At 44.8% G+C, this 22,806-nt stretch overlaps 1 protein-coding gene across 2 annotated transcripts in view; it reads left to right on the plus strand.

Annotated features, from left to right (window-relative positions):
• The window catches only part of LIG1 (DNA ligase 1), a 217,596-nt gene extending 198,360 nt beyond the window's left edge, over positions 1-19,236 (plus strand). For both annotated transcript variants that reach the window (XM_088444581.1, XM_088444580.1), the window contains exons 26-28: positions 1,471-1,614; positions 15,530-15,622; positions 18,748-19,236. In XM_088444581.1, coding sequence (XP_088300707.1) covers positions 1,471-1,614; positions 15,530-15,622; positions 18,748-18,825 — 315 coding nt within the window. In that variant the 3' untranslated portion in view covers positions 18,826-19,236. The remainder of the gene's footprint in view (positions 1-1,470; positions 1,615-15,529; positions 15,623-18,747) is intronic.
• Positions 19,237-22,806: the final 3,570 nt, after the last annotated feature.

A 22,806-nucleotide genomic window follows, 5' to 3' on the forward strand; every position in this document is an offset into this window, starting at 1 on the left:
TTTGGCCCATTGGCTTTGTTTAGTTATTTGTGAGGCTTATACACAGGAGGGTTTGCCTGTTTCAGCCCTTGTTAAGGCTCTTTCTACTCGGTGTGTGGGCCCCTCGTGGGCAGCTAGCCGTGGCGCCTCGTCTATTCAGCTGTGTAAGGCGACCAGGTGGTCCTCGTCCAGACCTTTCTGAGGGTCTATGATTTTGACACCTTTGCATCTCAGGATGCTTCCTTTGGGCGCCGGATTCTCCTTTCAGCACAGGAGCTTTCCTGCCCTTAATTGGACTGCTTTGGGACATCCCCAAGGTCAACCCTGTGGACCCCCTATGGACCCCTAAGAAGAAAATGAGATATGGTAAGAACTTACCTTTCTCTTTCTTCAAAGTCCATAGGGTCCACAGGGCACCGGCACCGACGCACCTGGCTTCATATGGGCTGTGTTGCTGGTCACCGGTTTTCCGTCTCCCTTTCTGTGAGTATGGTTCTTGTGTGTTCCAGTCTTCCTTCTCTCTGTTTTTCCTCCTCCGGCCTTGGCTACTTACCAACTTTGGTTCCTGTGGCTCGGGGGCGGGGTATAGAGGAGTATGGACCCAGTGCATCCTGGGAGTTAAAGCTTTAACTGCGGTGCCCATGGATCCAGATCCAAGCTTATACCCCAAGGTCAACCCTCTGGACCCTATGGACTTCGAAGAAAGAGCGATAACAAAGGTAAGTTCTTACCATATCTCTCATTATCTCACAGGCTTACACGCAGACTGGCCTTCCTGTGCCGGCTACAGTATTTACTAATTCTACTTGCTATGTGGGTCCCTCGTGGGCATCCCGCAGTGGTGCGCCTGCTGAACAACTATGCAAGGCGGCCACGTGGTCTTCTGTACACACCTTTCTTAGGGTCTATGCCTTTGATATATTTGCCTCTCAGGATGCTTCTTTTGGGCGCCAGGTTCTCCCCTCAGCTCAGGAGTGTCCCCACCCTTGAACAACTGCTTTAGGACATCCCCATTGTCTCCCTGTGGAGCCCTATGGACCCTGAAGAAGTAAAGGAGAGTTATGGTAAAACTTACCCTTGTTAATTCTTTCTTCGAAGTCCATAGGGTCCATAGGTCACCCGCCCTGACGCACCTGGCTTCTATGGGTTTCTTCTCTTGGTCACTTATTTCTTTCTCTGTGTGAGAGTGTGATTCTTCAGTGTACCAGTCTTCCTTCTCTCCTATCCTGCTGCTGCCTTGGGCTTGTTAACAAAACTGAGTTGCCTTCAGGCTGTGGGCGGGGGTATAGGGGGAAGGACCGGAGCATCCTGGGATAGAAAAAAGCTTTGTTGTTGGTGTCCGGTCCTCCAAGTCTCCATGTGGACTCTATGGACTTCTATGGACACCATGGTTCTCATTTTTCCCCATAATACAAGATAATGTGGAGTATGTTTAATGTGTTTGCATTTTTAAATAAAGCTGTTTTTTTTTTTTTCTTTACTATCTTCTAGGATCATGTAATTCAAAGTCCAAGGAGCTACTACCGCTTTGACAGTGCCGCACAGCCAGATCATTGGTTTGAACCTGTTCAAGTTTGGGAAGTGAAGTGTGCAGATCTTTCTATTTCCCCTGTTCATAAGGCAGCGCTTGGACTGGTATGTTTCTTGTACAGAATGCATGGGACAGCACCAAAAGATACCAATTAACAGGAAAGTGTTCTTATTGCAGCAGACTGTCAGTATATTGGCTGTAATTTCAAGGCAATTTAATGGTACACTGATAAAGAGAAAAAACCAAGACATTTAATAATGAGTTCAAACTTTTGCCTGCTAATGTGTATAATGTATATATAAATTTTCTTCAGGGTCCATAGGTGGTCCACAGGGATCACCGTGGGGGTGGGGTATGTGGTTGGAGTGATCCAGGCACCAAACAATTAAGCTTTTAGCTCCCAGGATGCCTCGGTCCTCCTCCACATACACACCAGCTACAGGCATTCAGTTTTTTGTTTGGTGCAGCAGGATCAGGTTGCACTTTTTAACAGGAAGCTTTTAATTTTATTTATTTTTATTTCAGAGCAAGCAGCGCTGGGCATCCTAATGGACACCGGTGCTGCTGCTCCATCTGCCTCCACCGGCACCGCAACACCAGTAACTTGACTGGTGGTTTCGGCTGTCAGCAGCAGAGCTCAGCTAGCGGCAATGCTGGGACCCAGGACTGCGGCCGGGACACGGAGATGCAGGTAACCGTGTGTAGCAGTTTGTGTCTCCGGTGGTGGAGATCCACCGGAGGTCGCTGTAGTGGGGCGACCGGGTCATCCGCTAGACCACTGACGCTGGGGAAGTGTGGTGGTTGCTACTGGTAACCGGCGCACCCGTAGGATAATGCAGCATAGGGGGGGTAGGCTCTCCCCAGCAGCCCCTTCTGCCCAGAGCCAGGGCCCCTTCGGCCCAGACGGCGATCCATCCAAGGTTTTCACGCGTCTGGGTTGCTTCTCCTACACTCCACTGTACATGAGAGACCCAGCGACCACTATTCAGTGCTCTGCTGAAGCTGCTGGTCTCAGGAGGTTTTTGGTTTAGTCTCCCTGTATACCTCTTCCCAGAGGCCAGGTGTACAGCGCTCAAATCCTACCAAATCTTGTGTTTTTAGTAGTTGATAGAGAGCCCATTGCAAGTATATTGTTTATGCATTGTATGTGACTTATGCCAGCATTGCTGTGTTGATATACTGCCTTTATTTTTTTGACTGTCAGTTATAACTATCACTCTCTCTTTTTTTCTCCTCAACCCTCAGCTACAGATGTTTGGGGGTTTCTATTGCACTTCAAATTTACTGGTACTTGTGAAATGTGTCACATTGCATTGTGACCTTTTTAGTTATGTGTAAAGGTAAGGGAAAACAGGAGGCTGGGGCCCCTGAGCTGGTTTCATGTAGAACCTGTTTGGTGGGTTTGTCCACTCAGGATTTCATACAGGATGGTTTGTGTGCTATCTGTTATAAAGAACCACCCCTCCACTCCACCAGCCCCTGTGCTGGAGCCACCCTGGGTGTCGTCCTTGTCTCATGTTATGATGCAGCTAGTGGACCGTATGGCTACTCCCACGCTGCCTCCCACAGTTGGGTACCCTTATGTTTGTCCTCCCTATACATCCTTCCTGGATGAATGCCCACTCAAGTCAGAGTACGACTCAGTCATCTGTTACGTTTCAGCAAATGCTGTAGGCAAACAGACCGGTAGCCACTAAGGCACCTAGGTGGACGGTATCATCTAATCAGTCCGCCCAGCTTGTAGATTCTGACGCATCATCAGAGGAGGTAGAAGATGCACTTGGCTCTTCTCAGGGGTCTATCTCTGGAGAGGAAGACCATCCTTCGACAGTGAATGTCCTTTCCCTGGTGAGGGCAGATAAAATCAATCCTAAATATAGAGGATGGCAAGCCAGCTCCTAGACCTAAGGCTCCGGTGTTTAAACGCCAGAAGGTGGTTAAGGCTGAGTTTCCAAAGTCTGAGCAGCTTACTGAACTCATGGTGGAAGCATGGAGTACTCCTGATAATCGGTTCCAAGTTACAAAAAGATTAGCATCTTTGTACCCTCTCCCACCTGGAGAATTTATTAAGTGGGAAGTCCCTCCTACGGTGGATGCTCATGTGGCCCGTTTAGTCAGGAGCTCTACATTGCCTATACCGTCCGCATCCTCTCTTAGGGATCCTACAGATAGAAGACTTGAAACCTGTCTTAAATCAGTGTTTTCTTCTTTGGGCTCCATTGGGATCCACAGGGATACCATGGGGATATAATGGTTATAAGACCAGGCACCAAACAGTTAAAGCTTTGGCTCTGAGAATGCCCTGGGTCGTCCTCCATATATATCCCGCCCCTAGCCATAGGACTTCAGTTTGATGTTTTGTGCGGCAGGTTTCAGACACACTGTTGTAATAGGGGACTGCTCAGGTAGTCCTAACCTTTTTATTTTTTATTGTGTTTTGAGTTGGCAGTACCAAGCGTCTGTATTAAGACGCATGTACTGCGACTCCATCTGCCTCCCTCAGGCCGAAACATCAGTAATTGTGCTGGTGATTTCGGTGGGTCGTGGCTGAGCTTAGCTAGCAGTGATGCTGCGACCTGGACTGTACAGGATGCTCGGAGATGTCAGGTAAGGCGATTCCTCGCTTACAGGGAACCGCGCGCAGCAGTCCTTGCTTCTGATGTCACTCACCAGAAGCTGCATCTGTAAGGACCAGGGATTTTTTACACATCCTTACTACACCAGCCGGGGCCCTATCGTCTGATGCCGGGGATCGACAGCAGACGCGTATCTGCTGGTTAATGCAGCTTAGGGTAGGTAGGCACTCCCCCACCAGCTCCTCCCCCAACCCATACGCAGTCCCTACGAAGGGTTTTGCACGTCTGGGTTGCTCCGCTTACCCTCCACGTGTATGAGACTGTCAAGTATAACTATCAGTGTTATTTCTTTCTGAAGTACTTAACATTCATTGAGATTTTGTGAAGGCTGTCACATAACTTTGCGATTGTACTTACAGGGAATGTATACATGATATAACACTTGTTGCAATATGGTAGCACCTGTCTGAATAACATAACAAAAACAAGGCTTCTCTAAAAACTGGTAGATGAACTAGCTGCATAAAGGGGGAATCTGTAATATCCCTATTCAATATATAACTCCCCTTCTAGTGAAGCGCAAGGAGTCTGGATGCTAAGTAATTAGTATCCAGAAAAAATCTAAATTTGCTAACTCTGCGATTGTGCCTTTACTTTGATTGTCAAAAAGATAAAGGGAAACATGAGGGGGAGCCACCTGTGCTGGTTTCATGTAAATCATGTACGGCTTATGTGTCCTCACAGGACATAAAGGAGAGTTTGTGTGTTGACTGTTATAAAGTGCCACCTTACCAGTACGGCTTACCTGTTGTTGGACAACATCCATCTTGGGTTACCTCTTTGTCCCATGTTATGATGCAGGTGGTGGATTGTTGAGCTGCTACAATGATGCCTCCTTGGATGGGATGTCCACATATGTTTTCACCCCATATGCATTCCACAATAAGGGATGTTGATGGCCTTTTTTGTTAGAGTATGGCACCATCTAATGTTGATAACAGACCACTAGTGACTAAAGCGCCTAAATGCAAGTTGTCTGTATCTCAGTCTGCCCAACATATGGATTCAGATGCATCATCAGAGGAATCTGATGATGCACAGGATTCCTCTCCAGGATCTACTTCTGGGGAAGGAGGATCATCCATCTATTGTGCATGTTACTACTTTGTTGAGGGCAGTTAAATCAGTCCTAGATATTTAGGATGATGGACCAGCTAATAGTAAGAAGACCACTGAAAGGTGGTCAAAACTGAGTTCCCTGTGTCTGAACAGCTCACTGAGCTTATTGAGGAGGCATGGGGTAACCCTGATAAGCGGTTTTATGTAGATAAGAGGATAAAATCATTGTATCCGTTCCCACTTTCTCTGTGTTAAGTGGGCGGTACCTCCTACTGTGGATGCTCATGTAACGCATTTAATCAGAAATGCTACATTGCCTATTCCATCAGCATCTTCTCTGAGGGATTCCACAGATAAAAAGATTGAAGCCTGTCTTAAGGCAATATTCTCATCATCTGGAGCTGTTACCCGTTCAACTATAGCTGGAACCTGGGTAGCCAAGGCTGTTGAATAATGGATTGAGGCATTGGAAAATTCTCTACCAAATGCCACCAGAGAACAGATGATGAATATCTCCCACATACCGGAAGCTGCTTCCTGTCTTGGAGGAGCTGCCGTGGATGCTGGAATTTTAGCTTCTAAGGCATCAGCAGCATCCATAGTAGCATGCAGAGCCCCTTAGTTAAGATCTTGGAAAGCTGATACAGGATGAAAGAGGGTGCTGGAAGTTTTACCCTTTCATGGAGTTGGATAGCATAATTTCTACTCTGGCGGCTTCAAAGTAAGCAGGTCTGCCATCTAAGTCAAATAGTAGAGCTAAGCAGTCATTCCGTCCTCAGGGAAGAGGTAAAGTACAGACTTCTTCTAGGCCGACTAGTTTTCGTAAGTCAAAACGACAAACTAAAACAAGACGTTCAGCTTCGAAGCCGGACAACAAGCCCTCGGCCTGATGGAGCGGGCCTCCTCCTGGGGGGATCCCAGGGTGGGGGCAGACTTCTCCAGTTTGCGGATTATTGGCATCAAACAACTACAGATGCCTGGGTCTGAGAAGTGCTCTCAGGGGTATGCCCTCACTTTCAAGAGACATCCTCGCCAGAAGTTTTTTGCCACAAAGCCTCCATCAGATTTGGACAAGCCCTTTTCAGGAAGCCATTCATTCCCTGCTACAGGCAGGGGTAATAGTCCCAGTTCCTGTGTCCCAACAAGGAAAGGGTTATTACTCAAATCTATTTCTGGTCCATATCGCCCAATATTGAATCTAAAAACCCTCAACAAGTTTATCAATGTTCCCAAATTCTTCATGGAAACTCTCTGGTCAATTATTTTGGCTATGGAGCCAGGAGATTACATGGTTTCTCTGGATATTCAGGATGCATAGCTGCATATTCCAATTATCCCACCCCACCAGCAATTTTCATGATTTGCTGTCCTTCAGCAACATTACTAATTTCAGGCTTTGGCCTTTCTACGGCTGACTGCTTATCTCAGGCATCAGGGAGTCGGAATTCTGCCATATCTGGACGACCACCTGATATTGGCACGGACTCCGGTGGTTTTGCAACACCACCTTCAAATGACCATAGCCTGCCTACAGAGGCACGGCTGGATCATCAATTGGAAGAAATAATCACTTTCTCCAACACAGCAGATAGTACATCTGGGAGCTCTTCTGGATCCTCAGGCACAATGGGTGTTTCTGCCAGAGGACAATATTGGGGCCTTATCAAAGCGGATACACATGCTGCTACGCAAGCGAAGATTATCCATTCTGTCAGCAACGCAGGTGCTGGCATCAATGGTATCAACCTTCGATTTGGTGGGGAATGCTCAATTCCATTCCAGGCCTCTGCAAAGGTTGATTCTCTACAGGTGGAACGGACAGCATCATTTAATACGGTCCCAGATGATCTTTCTCACTCCAGAGGTTCGTCACTCCCTCCTGTGATGGCTAAAAAGGAGCATCTAAACAAAGAGCACCTATTCTGGATTCCAAACTGGGTGCTTCTCACCACGGACGCCAGTCTTCATGGATGGGGAGCAGTGACCGGACATCACACCTTCCAAGAGAGATGGACAAGTCAAGAAAGTTATCTGCCAATAAACATTCTGGAACTGTGAGCAGTATACAAAGCACTTCTCAGGGCACAGGACCTGCTCCAGGGCAGGCCTGTGCAGATCCAGTCTGACAAAGCTACTACAGTGGCCTACCTCAATGATCAGAGAGGCACAAGGAGTTATGCGGCCATGAAGGAAGTGACAATGGTTCTCATTTGGGCAGAACATCATCTTCCGGCCTTCTCTGCAATATTCATTCCGGGAGTAATCAATTGGGAAGCAGACTTCCTAAGTTGCCAGGACATACACGCCGGAGAGTGGTCTGTCCATCTGGGAGTGTTTCAGCTCCTGGTAAACAAATGGGGTCTACCAGAGAGATCTCATGGCATCACGCCACAACCACAAGGTCCCCAGGTATGGGGCCAGGTCCAGAGACCCATCAGCAGCCTTCATGGATGCACTGGCAGTAAGATGGGACTTCAAGTTGGTGTACAGTATATCTCTTTCCTCCAATTGCCCTGCTCCCTAGAGTTCTCAGGAAATTCAAACAGGAAGGCGGAACAGTAATACTGGTGGCTCCGGCTTGGCCCAGACGTCATTGGTTCACCGACCTACAGAATCTTTCACTAGACACTGTGTTTCCTTTTCCTCTGTGGCAGGATCTGCTAACGCAGGGTCCCTGCCAACACCAGGACTTGCCCCGTCTGACTCTGATGGCATGGCTCTTGAATCTTCCATCCTAAAAGCGAAGGGATTTTCCAGTTCTGTAATTCAAACGATGCTTAGAGCACGGAAGCCTGCTTCTTCCCGCATCTATTACTTAGTTTGGCATTCTTTTGGTCAATGGTGTTCTCATAATGATCCTAAGGCGTTTAGGATTTCCAGGCTTTTCTGCAAGCAGGGTTGGACAATGGTGTCCGCCTGGCCACTTTGAGAGTGCATGTTTCTGCACTGTCAGTCTGGTTCCAGAAGAAGATTGCTTCGTTACCAGATGTTAGAATTTTTTTCCAAGGAGTCCTGCGAGTTCAAACTCCTTTTGTTCCACCGGTAGCACTGTGGGATTTGTCTTTGTTTCTTAAGGGGTTACAAGCTTCCCCATTTGAACCTTTAGACTCTGTATATTTGAAGTGGTTGACAGCAAAGACACTTTTTCTTCTTGCTTGGATTTGGCAGCACTCTTGTCGCTCCCCATTTTTGATTTTTCACCAGGATAAGGCTGCTCTTCGTACAAGGGAGGGTTACCTTCCTAAAGTAGTGTCCTGTTTTCATGTAAATGAAGAAATTGTTGTTGCCCCTTGGGCCTCTACCAAAATCATGGTGATCATGACGGCACACCTCAGGCGACAAGGAGTCAGGATCCTGCCATACCTAGATGACCTCTTGATATTGGCACAGTCTCTAGCTGTTTTACAACGCCATTTCCAACTGACCAGTGCCTATCTACAGATACACGGCTGGCTCATCAATTGGAAAAAAGTCCTCCCTTTCTCCGACATAGTGGATAGTACATCTGGGTGCACTCCTGGATTCTCAGGCACAAAGGATATTTCTTCCAAGGGGCAAGATCTCGGCTTTACAATTGCGTGTGAGCAAATTGCTCCGCAATTGAAGGGTATCCATCACGATTTCCCTTTCACGGTGGTTACAGATGTCTAATCTGGACAAGGGTCGCCACTTCTGGATCCCAAATTGGGTGCTCCTCACCAAGGACGCTAGCCTTCAGTCACCTGCCCATAAACCTCCTGGAGCTTCATGAAGTATACAAAGCGATTACCCTGGCACATGACTTCCTCCAAGGCTGGCCGATCCAAATCCAGTCCGACAACGCAACCACAGTAGCCTACCTCAATCATCATGGAGGCACTCAAACTCAGGCAGCCATTAGGGAAGTGGTAAACATTTTGGTATTGGCAGAACGTCATCTTCCGGCAGTCCTCAACTGCGAAGCGGACTTCCTAAGTCGTCAGCACATACGCCGGAGAATGGGGCTCTCCACCCGGATGTCTTTCAACTCCTGGTGGACAAATGGGGTCTACCAGACGTAGACCTTATGGCCTCATGTCACAGTCACAAGGTCCCAAGGTTATGGGGTGGCTCAGAGACCCCTCAGCCGCCTCAGTGGATGCTCTGTCAGTGAGGTGGGACTTCAAGCTGGCATACTTCTTTCCTCCAATCTCCTTCCTCCCAAGGGTCCTCGGGAAAATCATGCAAGAAGGCGGCACAGTAATACTGATAGCTCCTGCTTGGCCCAGGCACCATTGGTTCACCGACCTACGGAGTCTCTTTGTAGACACTCCGTTTCCTCTTTCTCTATGGCCAGATCTGTTAGCGCAGGGTCCCTGCCTGCATCTGGACTTACCTTGTCTGTTTTTGACAGCGTGGCGCTTCAGTCTTCCATCCTAAGAGCCGAGGCTTCACCCTGTGGTTCAGGCGATGCTTGGAGCACGAAAGCCTTCCTCTGCCCGCATCTATTACAGAGTTTGACACTCCTTTTTGTCAGTGGTGTTCCCACAGAGAGTATGCTTTTCTCCAGGCTGGGTTAGACTTCGGTCTCCACCTGGACAGTTCAAGTTTCTGCGCTGTCAATTTGGTTTCAGCGAAGGATCACTTCCCTGCCCGATTTTAGTACATTTTTTCAGGGTGTTCTCCGCTTTCAACCTCCTTTTGTTCCTCCGGTGGCCCCGTGGGATTTGTCTTTTGTTCTCATGGCTCTGCAGGCTCTCCCGTTTGAACCCCTGGACTCAGTAGACCTTAAGTGATTGACAGCGAAGACAGTTTTTTTTCTTCGCTATCTCCTCTGCCCACAGGGTTTCTGATTTGGCAGCGCTCTCTTGTCGCTCCCCCTTTTTGATTTTTCACCAGGATAAAACTGTCCTCTGTACCCAGGCGGTTTACCTACCTAAGGTAGCATCCTGTTTTCATGCAAATTTAAGAGATTGTGATTCCAATCTTCAGACATTTCTGCAGGTGGAGCCTCCCTGGATGTGATTCGCGCTCTCCGTATCTACGTGGATCGTACCAACTCCTTTAGGAAATCAGACACTGCTTTTGTGTTGTATGGCTTTCACAAGCGAGGCTGGCCAGCTAACAAACCGACTCTGGCTAGATGGCTGCGCATGACTATCTCTCAGGCTTACACGCAGGCTGATCTCCCTGTTCCAAATACGCTGACAGCGCATTTTACTCGGTCTGTGGGAGCATTGTGGGCGTTTCAAAGTGGTGTGTCTGCTGAACAATTGTGGAAGGCGGCCATGTGGTCTTCTGTCCACACCTTTTTCAGTTTCTGCTCAGGAGCATCATCACCCTTAAGTAGTGTTCACTCTAGAGCCGGCGCCGGGCAGGGTGCTGGACCTAGAGAAGGGGCACATTTGCGCGCACCTAGAAATGGGTGGCTGAGGAAATGGGGGCGTGTATTTAAGACGCATCCTCTTTTTGTCACACTTGGGGGCGTGTCCGACACTTGCGGACATGTCAGGCTGTCCCTCAAGCGCTGCTTTGTATGTGAATAAATGCCGGCGCATGCGCCCGGCATCCATTCACCGCCGATGACTGCTACACTGCATTTTTCCCCACCCGCGGGACACTGCGACCCATGGGTGTGGACGACACCCGCAGGCTATTTAACAGCCTAGCGGGAACGCTACTTAAGGGAACTGCTTTAGGACATAACCATGGTGATCCCTGTGAACCCCCTATGGACTCTGAAGAAGAAAATAAGAGTTATGGTAGACTTACCTTTTTGTTAACTTTTTCTTCAAGGTCCATAGGGTCCACAGGGCACCCACCCTGACTCACCTGGCTTCATTGGGTATTTTTCTCTCGGTCACGGATTCCCTCATCTTCTGTGAGAGTGTTTCTGGTGTACATTGTGCTTGTTTACAAAACTGAATGCCTGTGGCTGGGGCCGGAGTATATTTGGAGGAGGGCTGAGGCATCCTGGGAGCTAAAAACGTAACTGTTTGGTGCCTGGATCACTCCAATCACATACCCCCTCTTGGTGATCCCTGTGGACCCTATGGACCTCAAAGAAAGAGTTCTAAAAGGTAAGTCTACCATAACTCTTAATTTATTGAAGCATAATGCATTGCAATATCACATTAGATAAAAATAATAATTTTTAGGTGTTAGAGCAAAAACCGTATTATAAAACAAATAAGGTCAAAAAGAATAACAGCGCAATACTTGACACTGCTGCTAAGCATACTGGTGACACTTTACACACCTGAATTTGAAATAAGGCAGATCATCAATCTTTAAGATGATGACATCCCAAGGGTCCAATCGGACTGCTCCATAATGCGTGGATGGGATGGAGTAGCCTGATTGATTGGACACTTGGGACGTGTCAGAGAGGACATTTTACCACATATCCAAAGGTCATTTGATTCTCATTTTACCACATATCCAAAGGTCATTTGATTCTCATGTGAGAAATGTTTTGTGCAACTATATTTCCCTGATCTAATATACATTATATTTAAAGGGGATCAGCATAAATTGTTTTATTTTTTATACACGTGTCCTCATACATCTAGCTTTAAAACACCACGCAGCGCGACTTGCTTGACGTGAGTGAGCCGCCAGGTCACAGGCTACTCTGCTAGTGTCGGGTCTCTTATTTTGCGGACTGTGCTGATTAATTAGATATGTGACACTTGTATATCTGCGTGTACCTGGGTCTGTATATGATGCACAACGGAACTTGGAATTAAAAAAGCTGCGGCCGCTACATTGTAGCACTTCGTATATAGACTCTGAGTCAGTCGCACACAGATATACAAGTGTTGCATATCAAATTAATCAGCGTAGTCTACTGGTGCGTCCTAGTCACATCACATTTCGACTCAGACACATTTCTGCAAAAAAGGCCCAGCGCTAGCAGTGTCTCACGGGACCTGGTGTGCCAAAAGGGGCTTATTAGAGTGACTGCAGTAAAGATGTAAAAGGGAAAATCTGTAGTATCACATGAAAGCAATTACTTCCCTCTGTGTGAGGCAGATAATTGTTAACAGTACAGCAACAAGCAAACACAATTTGCTATTTTTCTTACATCTACAATAAGTATCATGAATTAAGTAAATTGTTCCATATAGCCTCTAGTCTTTCTCCGGTAAAAGAAAACTTGGCAAATAGGCTAGTGCAATGGAGAAAATTATAGTTCAGAATACCTTACTCTGTGCCCAGGTGGCAGCTCTCACCATTTGTGTTTTTATGGCACCTCGGGCACTAATATCACAGATTCTCCACCGATAACAGCCTGATCCCCTGCATTATTCAGTTCCTTGAATAGAAGATAGAAACAATGCAGTATGTTGGGGGTTCCTCTTTTTGGGATGCAGTCAGGAAGTCGACGGTCTAAATGCCGACCGCCGGCTTCCCGACTGTCTAATCTTGGCAGGGGTCTAATGACAGGCGTCGATATCCCAATGCCTGTAATTTTACCTACCCCCGGGAGCCTGACGCCCGGCATAACGATCAAAGGTAAGCCGGGCGTGGACAGCCGTGGGGGGGGAGGGTTAGGGGCTCCCGGGGGGGACTAGGGTTGGGCACCCCCCCCTGGAGGGTTAGGGTTGGGCACCCCCCTGGGAGGGGTAGCTTTAGGCTGCAGGGAAGGGGGGGTTGGGTTTGGGCACTTAGAGGGGGGTTAGGTACTAGGGAGGGAGGTTAGGCACCCCTAAAGGAGGGTTAGGTTAGTTCTTACCTTTTAAAGCGGACAGGATTTTCACTGGCGGTATTTCATACCGATTCCCTCTATTTATATGACTCCGCAAGCACTATGCGATAATTTGCGTACCCTGACATGCTAAATTAAATTAATTCCATTTTGAATACTTCATGCTAGATTGTTTATCCTTTTTTGAAATAAGTAGAGCTATTTTCTATATTTACTATGTATAGTTGTCCATATCTCTAAAGGTATAGATAACCGAATCTTCTAATGTGGCTGCTTGTGGTAGTTTTCCTATATATTCTTACATTACATATACTTTATTTAAAGAGAGCCAAGAGATACTTTTTATCTAATTAATTCCTTGGAGCTCCCTTTCTCTTGTGGTATTATTCTGTAATTGGTCTTTAATAGAATTAGACCTAGACAAATTATCTATGAATCTTGTTCTGTAATCTATAAATATATATGTTAAAGCGCAGGTGTTTAACTGTCTGCTACATCCCAAAATTAATATTCTGACCCATAAATGTAAATTACGTTGGTCTGAGTTCAATGATATTCCACAGCAACTTTGTTTGAGTGGAACATTACTGCGTTACTCCATTACACAACTGAAGCTTCTCCTATACCTGAGGGGATATGATGCAGGTCAAAGGTGGAGACTGACGGCATTTTAGCTGTCGATGTGACATCCTGGCAATGTGTACCAATCCACGCTGTGCCTTTATCAGTTAAGGTGTTATGCTGGGTACACACTGACAGATACATTGGCCTATCAATTGATCGACCAATATATCTGCTGCACGTCGGCCAGTATGTACCCGCGATATGTTGGTGAACGTCGTCGTTCACCGACATATCGCACTGGCTGTGCTGCACAGCCGATGGATATTTATGCAGACATATCTGTCCATTGGCAGGTGACTGCCCGCGCGCACACAGCGGCAGCGGTGAGGAGGGGGGTGTGAAACGCCTCCCAATTAGGCCGCCGTGTCCCACCCCCGCTGTCGGGACCCGAGGGCACAAGCAGATGATGGCCGTTCAGTGTGTATGAACGACCATCATCTGCAGATATATCTGTCAGGCGTGTACCCACCTTTAGTGACTGTCTATGCCTAGCTAAAAAGCTCCTCCTTCCTAATATGTGAACCAGTAGTGAGATGAGGCCTCTGATAATGAGGACTGCTGTGAAAGCAAGCGTATGGATTGGGGTGATGTGGTTGCATGTCTGCAAATATCTGCATTTTCGTCCATGCACACAATGCAGGTGTAATTCCACTGACTTGCATGCAACTCTGCATGAGCCTCCTTTACTTTAAATACATAGTAATACTGACTCTACTGCTTTAAACGCTTCATAGAAATGTATCCCATCTCTAGAATACTTGGGATATCTATATACCATCATGCAATCCCCTTTTATTTTTAAAGTTTGACCATATGGTTTTTGCTCATACTGTAATTCATAGTGAAATTATTATGAGGACAGCTTCTGACCCTGCTAAGCACATTACAAGGATCCCCCAGTATTTATTTCTTAATAGCTGGCACTTAAGTGCAAGAATTCCTAGTTTACCCACAGCAATGCCTAAACTAATTCTCTGCCGTTGTTCAGAAGCCAGGATATTCGTAGTCTCACAGGGGAATAACAATTCCTTAGACTGTAATATGTTTGCTCTGTGGATATGTCAATTTTATGGTAAACCGGACCACCAATTTTGTGCATAACCGGTTACTCCAACAAAAAGTTTAATATTTTCAAAATGTCTCATTTTTATTGTTTCCAGTAACTATCTTTCGTGCTGAGAATAGTTTTCCTTTTAAAGACATGGCTGTATATTTACTGAAGGTCGATTTTTGGTCTATTTTGTATTTCAGGCCTAAATCATATATTTACTAACATGATATTTGACATAATTTTTTTAAACAATGTCAAAAATTATCTGTTAGTAAATGCGTGATTTAGGGTTAATTTACTGAAAGTAGATGTTGGGGTGATTTTTGGTCGATTTTGGGTTTCATGGTCTAAATCAAACATACACTTAGAGATGATTTTTTGACATCTTAAAAAAAAAAAAAAAAAAAAAAAATATGTCTAAAATAATCTGTTAGTACCTGTGTAATTTAGACCCTGAAACTCGAAATCAACTGTCGACCTATTGCCTGTCTAACATCTGGTGTCTAACTAGACAATATCGACCTTTTAACTGTATCTTTTATACCACACCCAAGCATGCCTTGTACACCAATAGTGCCTTAACATGCTAGATCTGTGCGTAAAATGCTAATCTGAGGAAAAAGGCAGGATACTGGGGACTGATAGGACTGAGCCGCATCAAGCTACTATCCATGCAGCATTGTGCGAATTTACACTGCCATGGTTGCGAGTAAAGTGTAAATGCCAAGTCCACAGTACACTACAAGTCTGTTGGCATGCGGCTGCAGTGCGAAAAAGACGATCGAATGCAAAAGTATGAAACTAGCTATTCGTGGCAAAAATAAATGCACCAAGCGATTCGCCCCATATAGCGCAATAACACCAAGTGTATGAGAACACATCTGTATATCTGTATATATGTGTATTGGTCTATTCTGGGGATTGTGTCCTTTTAATGAAGGAGATATATTTCTTGTACTGAAAGTTTATTTTACCTCTAGGTGGAGAACGAAAAAGGAATTTCATTGCGCTTCCCTCGTTTCCTTCGTATTCGTGATGATAAAAAGCCAGAAGATGCAACAAACAGTTTACAGGTGCTGTAATCTCCCTCCCAATCTTCCTTCCCTTTAGGTTTGGTCACAAATTGACATCGGATTGATTACATAACAGTCTTATGGTGAGTACACACTAGACAATATGTCGCTCGATCCAGCAGATTGGGCCAACATATCGGCCAAATCAGTCAGTGTGTACCCATTATGAGCGAACATGGGTGCTCTTGCGGGGTTGTTAATTGCATCGACTGATCAAGTGTACATGCTTCTCAGTCTGTTAATTTGATGAACAACCCCATGGCTGTTGATGTGACATGTCATTCGTCACATCGTGGGTCGGCCGGGTACACGGTAATGTGTACCCAGCCTTTAGAAATGTTTATTTAAAAACTTGTGTCTGCTATATTTTATGTTCCACACTTTCAAACATACTTATTCTGCCAGCCCCCCTGTATGGCTCACTCCAGTGCCCTACGTCCCTTTTGTGTTCAGTTTCGACAATCTGAGCTCAATTGAAAATCAGAGGCTTTCCCGATTGGCTCAACAAATGGGAACCGGATACATTGGAAGCTGCTGCAGTGAGGGCCCAGAGCGTCCGCTCCCTCACTAGACCACTGGGGCCTTATCATCTGACGCCAGGGACCGGCCGGTTGACGCAGCTTAGGGGAGGAAGGCTCTCCTCCGACCCAGATGCAGATCCATCAAAGTTGAAATATCAGGCGGAAGTTAGAAAGAGAGGCTTGGTCAAGAGTTTTTTCCTTTTAAACATTGGGTACGAAGTGCATGTTTATAGGAGGAAGGAAGTGGAGAGTGACAAATTAAACAAGGGCACAAGGTTGAGGCAAGCTTTGAGAAATGGAGCAAAGAAGGGATAGGGTGAAGAGGGAATGTCAAAAGATGCGAAGAGTTTGAATGGGGGAAAATCTGTAATTTGTCTAAGGGGATGGATATCCTTAAAACCTGGACTGTGAAACTCTGCTGTAGATTAAAGAATGAATATGAAGTAAAAGCCTTCTGCATGAGAGCAAGATTTCCTCCAGCAGTGTTTGGTGGTTTGAGTATTTTTTTTATATAATGGGTTTGTTTGGCATGTCATGGGTGGGGTTTGGATCCTCAAAGCCTGACTGTGGGCGGAGCTGCAGAGTCAAAGGCAGTCGTTCTATAGTGAGAAATCTAGATTACAATGCAGCTGTGTTTTTTGTAGAATGGAAGTGTAGGAGAGAAAAATTCTAAATCCCTTCCATTCTCCAGGGGTGATGGAAAGACCACCATGTCCAAAGGCATGGGATGATTGCTATTTCAGCACCAGGTGGGGCCAGGAAGAATGCACAATATACAAGGGTTACTTTATTAACCCTTGAACAGGCTCAGACTTGCTCGCTGGGGGTGTTGGGGAAACCCCTTGGGGCCCCACTGATCAGAGCCACAACCTATATCGCGGGTGGGGGGGACCTATGGCGACATTCACTATAGAAGTGCCAGGCTGCATGTATCTTCCTGCTCCATTCAGCCACTGCCCTGGAACCACACTGCAGTAGAACAACCACACAAAGGGGCAGTACAGAACTTGATATGTGACACGTGCTGTAATAATAGATTGATTAAAACATAATAACTTTAATATGTTATAAAATATATGTAGCAAACTAACATAGTATTGGGCTAGAACCCAGAAAATTACACAAAACGCAAAACAAAAGTGCATCTACCTTTTAGAGATCAATTGATTAAATTTAATTAAACGATTTAAACAAAAAATAATTGCTTTTTTATCATTCTTTTTTTAATTGGCCTCAAATTACCTCCAAATCACCTTTTTATTTCATCTTTTTTTTTTGTATTTTGCATTTAGTTAATTTGTAATTAAATGAAAAGTTTTCCTTTTTTATTTTTTTTTACTTTTAAAAAAACAAAAAAGCACACATCAGCCATTTCATGCATTTTTAAAGAACAATATATTTTTCTTTGGGACTGTAATAAACATTATTGTTTTCCAATATATTTTTTTAGGGTACAGGCTGTTCCTCAATTATTTTTTTAAATTGTCTCTCGATTTTTATCTGAAAACATTTTGCAACCATTTTTTTTCCTCTATTGGATAGCACAGCAATCAGGAGTGCGCATACCCCCGGTAATAGAAAATTAGTCCCAAGTTTTGCAGTAAAAATCTCGCGGGCAATTAAATGTGCCCCAATATTTGTCATTAGTTTCTGAATAAGAAACCATTTTGTCAAATTTGTTCTAAAGATTACCTTGTGAAAGGAATAATCAAAGCTGTACAACATTATTAACCTAAAAAAATTAAGAAAAGTCACTATTTGAATTACTTTACATCAGAGGCTGGGTATTACGGAGTTGAATGATTTACATTATATAACTGGAGTTTTTATATTTAGTGCTGCTACTTCATACTGATCTCATCTCCGTCCACACTCTTGCCCGCTCTGCTGTTTCTCTGATTATCTCTTTGCCTTCTCACTGGAAACAACCACTCCCACTCCCGGTTCCAAAACTTCTTCTTGCTGCTCCTGTCCTCTGGATCTCACTCCCTTTTGGTATAAGATTGTCTACCATTCTACATTCTTTCAAATGTACCCTAAATATGGACCTGTTGATTACATCCCTACTCACACTTTCTAACTCACACCCTCTGTCCTCCTTTCATATCTGTTCCCTTTTTCGCCTCACTATTATAACTTCAAGTCCCCTAGAACAGTGGTTGGAATGAAAACCTGGAATTTAGAAACAAACAGATATCTGACAGATAATTGTATAGTGTATGCCCAGCATTACTGATACATTTTAAAAGATCCACAAGTAGTACAAATTATTTTGCAATTATTTAAGGTGACCTGGAAAACTTGCACTCCTATGGTTCCCTAAGGATCAAGTTTGAGAAACATATCCCTAGAATGTTATCTGTCTTGAGCAAGACACTCCATCCTCTTGGTACTCACTCTGCTTGTCCCCAGTGCGTTCCTACTCAGCCAGCGGTTTTGATCATTTCTTTAGTCAAGATTAATGTGAGTGGGGAGGTAAAACTAGTGGAATATCTGATTACCCTGAGCAATGATATATGATTCATATGTGAAACTGTCAATGGTCCATTAAGCAGGCTTATTACTGAACTATGTGTATTATGTATTTTTATTTTTTCTTTGCAGGTTGCAGAACTGTACAAAAAACAGCAGCAAATACAAAATGCCTCTTCTGCAGAAAAAGGGGACGATGACTTCTATTAGATTTGTTAAACTGATGGCTATTGCTCATAACACCATTTTGAAATTTATTTTGGTGGATTTGCAATCCAAGTTGCATATATGCAGTCACATTGTGGCCTTCTCTTCCAGGTAATACATACAGACATCTTGCGATTTACTAGCTACTGATCAGTGCATAGTTTTAAAAAAAAAAAAAAAACAATTCCAGGTCAGAAGTATGAAATGTGATGAAAAAGCTTTTGGAGAATGTTCACATTTACATACACTTATATTGTTGTACATGTGCATTTATACAGACTATTTTTTTACACCTGTGTTTGCAGTCCATTGTGCCTTTTATTTAAGAGCTGGCTGGTGCTGTAACTAATTGTATCATTTATTATGGCATTTTTTATAAACTCTTTTGAAAATAAACATTTAACTAAACTTTCATCTAAATTTTTGTCATTTAAGTTTTTTTCTTTTATTGTAATGCTTTTCTCAATAGACTTCAGTATATAAATGTAGCTGTATATTTAGGAATAAACTAACCTCAAGCAATCAAACCAAATTGAAAGCATATTATTAACTAGCTGCAGTACCCAGCTCCACTCGGGTGGAAGTCTGTGATCGGTCTCTCTCTCTAGGCAGCCGACTCCCTATCTCAGTGGGCTGCACTCTGGTGATCCCTGCCACATGGACACCAGCTGCCTTGTACTGAGCTGCGCCTCCTGCACAGGGACCACCTCTAAGGACTTGTACTGAGCCCTCTGTTCTCTTCAGCGACTGCCCTCCGGTATTCTCGTCACTGTGGACAGTGCTGCAGCCTCCCCAGATGAGCTCCATCGATCACCGTGCATAACTGATCCCTGAACGGCAGGAACACCAGCGCTTTTGTCTCCTCAGGTGGCAGCTGCCCTCTTTACTGCAGGCTCTGGACTCCTCTCACTGCTCACAGCAAAAGCTCCTCTTCAGAGCATAGGGCTGAACATAATTTAGACTTTCCGAGAGCAGTGTAGGGGACCCCTCCCCGCGGACCCCCTCCCACAGCCAGCTGATGACCGATCGTGATGACGCTTAGCCTAAAACTTGACTGAAAAAATACCTACACAATGGTGAAAAACGCATCACAATCAGTTCAGTGGTTCTGGAGTTTATCGCAATCAGACAAACGGATGTTCTCATTTATAGGATATATATAGATGACAGTTACTTATATAGAGCTGCATAATCTGTTGCACTTTACAATTGGGAACAGATAGTAAGAGAACAAGTCTGGGTAATAACACACAGAGGTAAGAGGGCCCTGCTCATAAGTTTACAATCTATAGGGAACTAGGCATTGATACACATAATAGGTGCTACCAATTACATATTGGTCCAGCCAGATTGCAGAGGTTCTTGGTGGACTGCATGATCCAGTCACACAGGAGGGGGGAGGAGGATGTGAAAGTGAAGTAAGAGAAAATATGTAAAGTTATGTGTGGACTGTATAGAGGGGATGTAATTGGATAGGAGAGCTTATGGAGGATATGTAGGTTTTTCTGAAATTTGATTATCTTGTCTGAAGAGGTGAGTTTTCTGGGAATGCTTGAAGGTTTGGAGACTAGAGGAAAGTAATTTTGTGTTCATGTGACAGCATTCATCTAAATTCAATACGCCATGAGACACCTGACACGAGTGAGCCCTTTAGGTCCTGTGTGCCTATGCTAGTGCCGGGTGTCTTTTTCACATTTAAAAATGCATCTCGGTAGTAATATTTGCTTGTAAAAAAAGCTATGGCTGCTGCATCGTAGCATTTCTTATACAGATTCAGACACTCACAGATAGACAAGTGTCGCATATCAAATTAACTAGCACAGTACCCTGGTGCGTCCTCGTAATATATATTACGCCTAAGACACTTTTAGGCCAAAAAGATGCTCATCGCTAACAGAGTCGCATGGGACATTGTGCACCAAGAGGTGCTGTTTGGGTCAACTGCAGCAAGGGTGTATCTTTACACACATCTGTGAGTGAATAGATGTATGTTGGTGTAGCTTGGTTAATAGCCTTATGTATAAGTAAAAGTATTTTTAATTGAATTCTGTAGAATTCAGGTAAGCAATGGAGGGACTGATGCAGGGAAGCAGCAGGCAATGAACGTTTAGCGAGGAAAAATTAGCGTTGCAGCTAATTCAAAATAGATTGTAGTGATGAGTCTGTTTTTGAGGAAGACCAGAAATTAGACTATTGGAATAATAATGTGGGAGATGGGTGCATGAATTAGTTTTTGCTGTGTCTTGTGTAAAATATGAGCGTATTCTGGATATGTTTTTTAGATGTGTTTAACATGATTTGGAAACCGATTGAATTTGTGGAACAAAGGACAGTTCAGTGTCAAATGATGACACCTAGGCAGCGAGCTTGTGAGGCATGGCTGATTAGGTATCAAAAAACAAGGTTAGTGGTCACACAAATAAAATATAATATTTATTACATTTCATATAAATTTATAACAAACATATAACCCATAAATAGGTGAAATATTAATAAAGAAAACAAACTTATTTTTTAAAATAAGTGACAGGGACTGTATGAATAGACAGAAAGGGAGTTTATGCACAATTCACTAGGTGTATAAGGAGAAAAAAATGTGAATTATTTGTACCATTGATTTGGGTAGATCACATGATGTTACCTGCACTATTGGAAATTGTAACAGGATGATGTAACAGTTATACAGTGTTTCAGGTTGTTCACTGTAATTTATTTAATACACTAGTGCTAACAAACATCCTACTGCTAATCTGGCTAGCATTGTATACACCATTAGTTACTTCTTTAATTTATATGCCTCCACACTGTCATTAACTGCAATACCTTTCTGCACTTTATTTCCTATGCTGTTATTCAATAAACCTTTGTCATGTCATACATGCCTTTTTGTCTAAGTTTATTTAACACGTTTAAAAATTGCTGTTTCGATATATTCCTTAAACACCAGATATGTATCTTTATTTATGCATAAACATGGATATTTATCATTTTCCAGACGCTGCAAACATATTAATTAAGCAACACATGAATAAAAATGAATTTCTAGGATATTTCGAGCTTAATTCAATGGCTCTGTGTATTAAATTCCTATTAACCACTTGCCTGGCACGGTCGTATCAGATACGACCATACCAGACAGGGATTTCCCTGACATGGTCATATCTGATACGACCAGTCAGAAACGCCCAGTGGGCGGCCTGCTGGAAGTTAACTTTCAGCAGCCGCCCACATCAGAGGGACCTGCAGGTCCCTCTACACCTGTGCCCAGGGCCGGATTGACCACTAAAGTCACTGGGAAGTTTCCCGGGAGGTCGACCAGATGTGGGGCCGAATGCCGCTTGTGGCTCCGCCCCCAGTAGTGTATACTTTCTAACGGGCACTGGCAGCCCTGTTAGAGGCCCGTAGCTTGGAGGAGCTCTCATCTCGCGAGACAGAGCTCCTCCATTCACAAGTTCCCTCCTTCACCCTGCGAGACAGAACTGCTCACTTGCTCAGCGTCAGTGCCACACAGTGAGATACACATGCAGCGGAGCTCGTTGCTCTCTTTCCCCTCCTCCCCCCAGGTTTCCTTCTTCTAGTCTCTCGCCACGGAGGTCCTTTCTCTAGGATCTAGCAGCAACCCTCTCCTCTCTCCATTCACAGCTCTGCTCTCTGTCCTTGCAGCTCCAACCAATCCCCCATACGCGGTACGTCCGACCCCCCCCCCCTCTCCCCCACACAAGCTTGCTTCTTCTGCTTTCCCTCTCACAGCTCCAAACCCTCCCCCATCCGCTGCCCACCCCCCCCCCCGCACAGGCTTGCTTCTTCTGCGCTCTCTCATCACAGCTCCAAACCCTCCCCCATCCACGGCACCCCCGACCCCCCCCCCCTCCCCCGCACAGGCTTGCTTCTCTTTTTGCTCACAGCTCCAACCCCTCCCCCATCCGCTGTACCTCCGATCCCCACTCCCCACATAAGCTTGCTTCTTCTGCTCTCTTCTAACAG

This window comes from Taudactylus pleione, unplaced genomic scaffold (assembly GCF_031769625.1).
Source record: "Taudactylus pleione unplaced genomic scaffold, aTauple2 ptg000366l, whole genome shotgun sequence".
NCBI classification, from domain to species: Eukaryota; Metazoa; Chordata; class Amphibia; order Anura; family Myobatrachidae; genus Taudactylus; species Taudactylus pleione.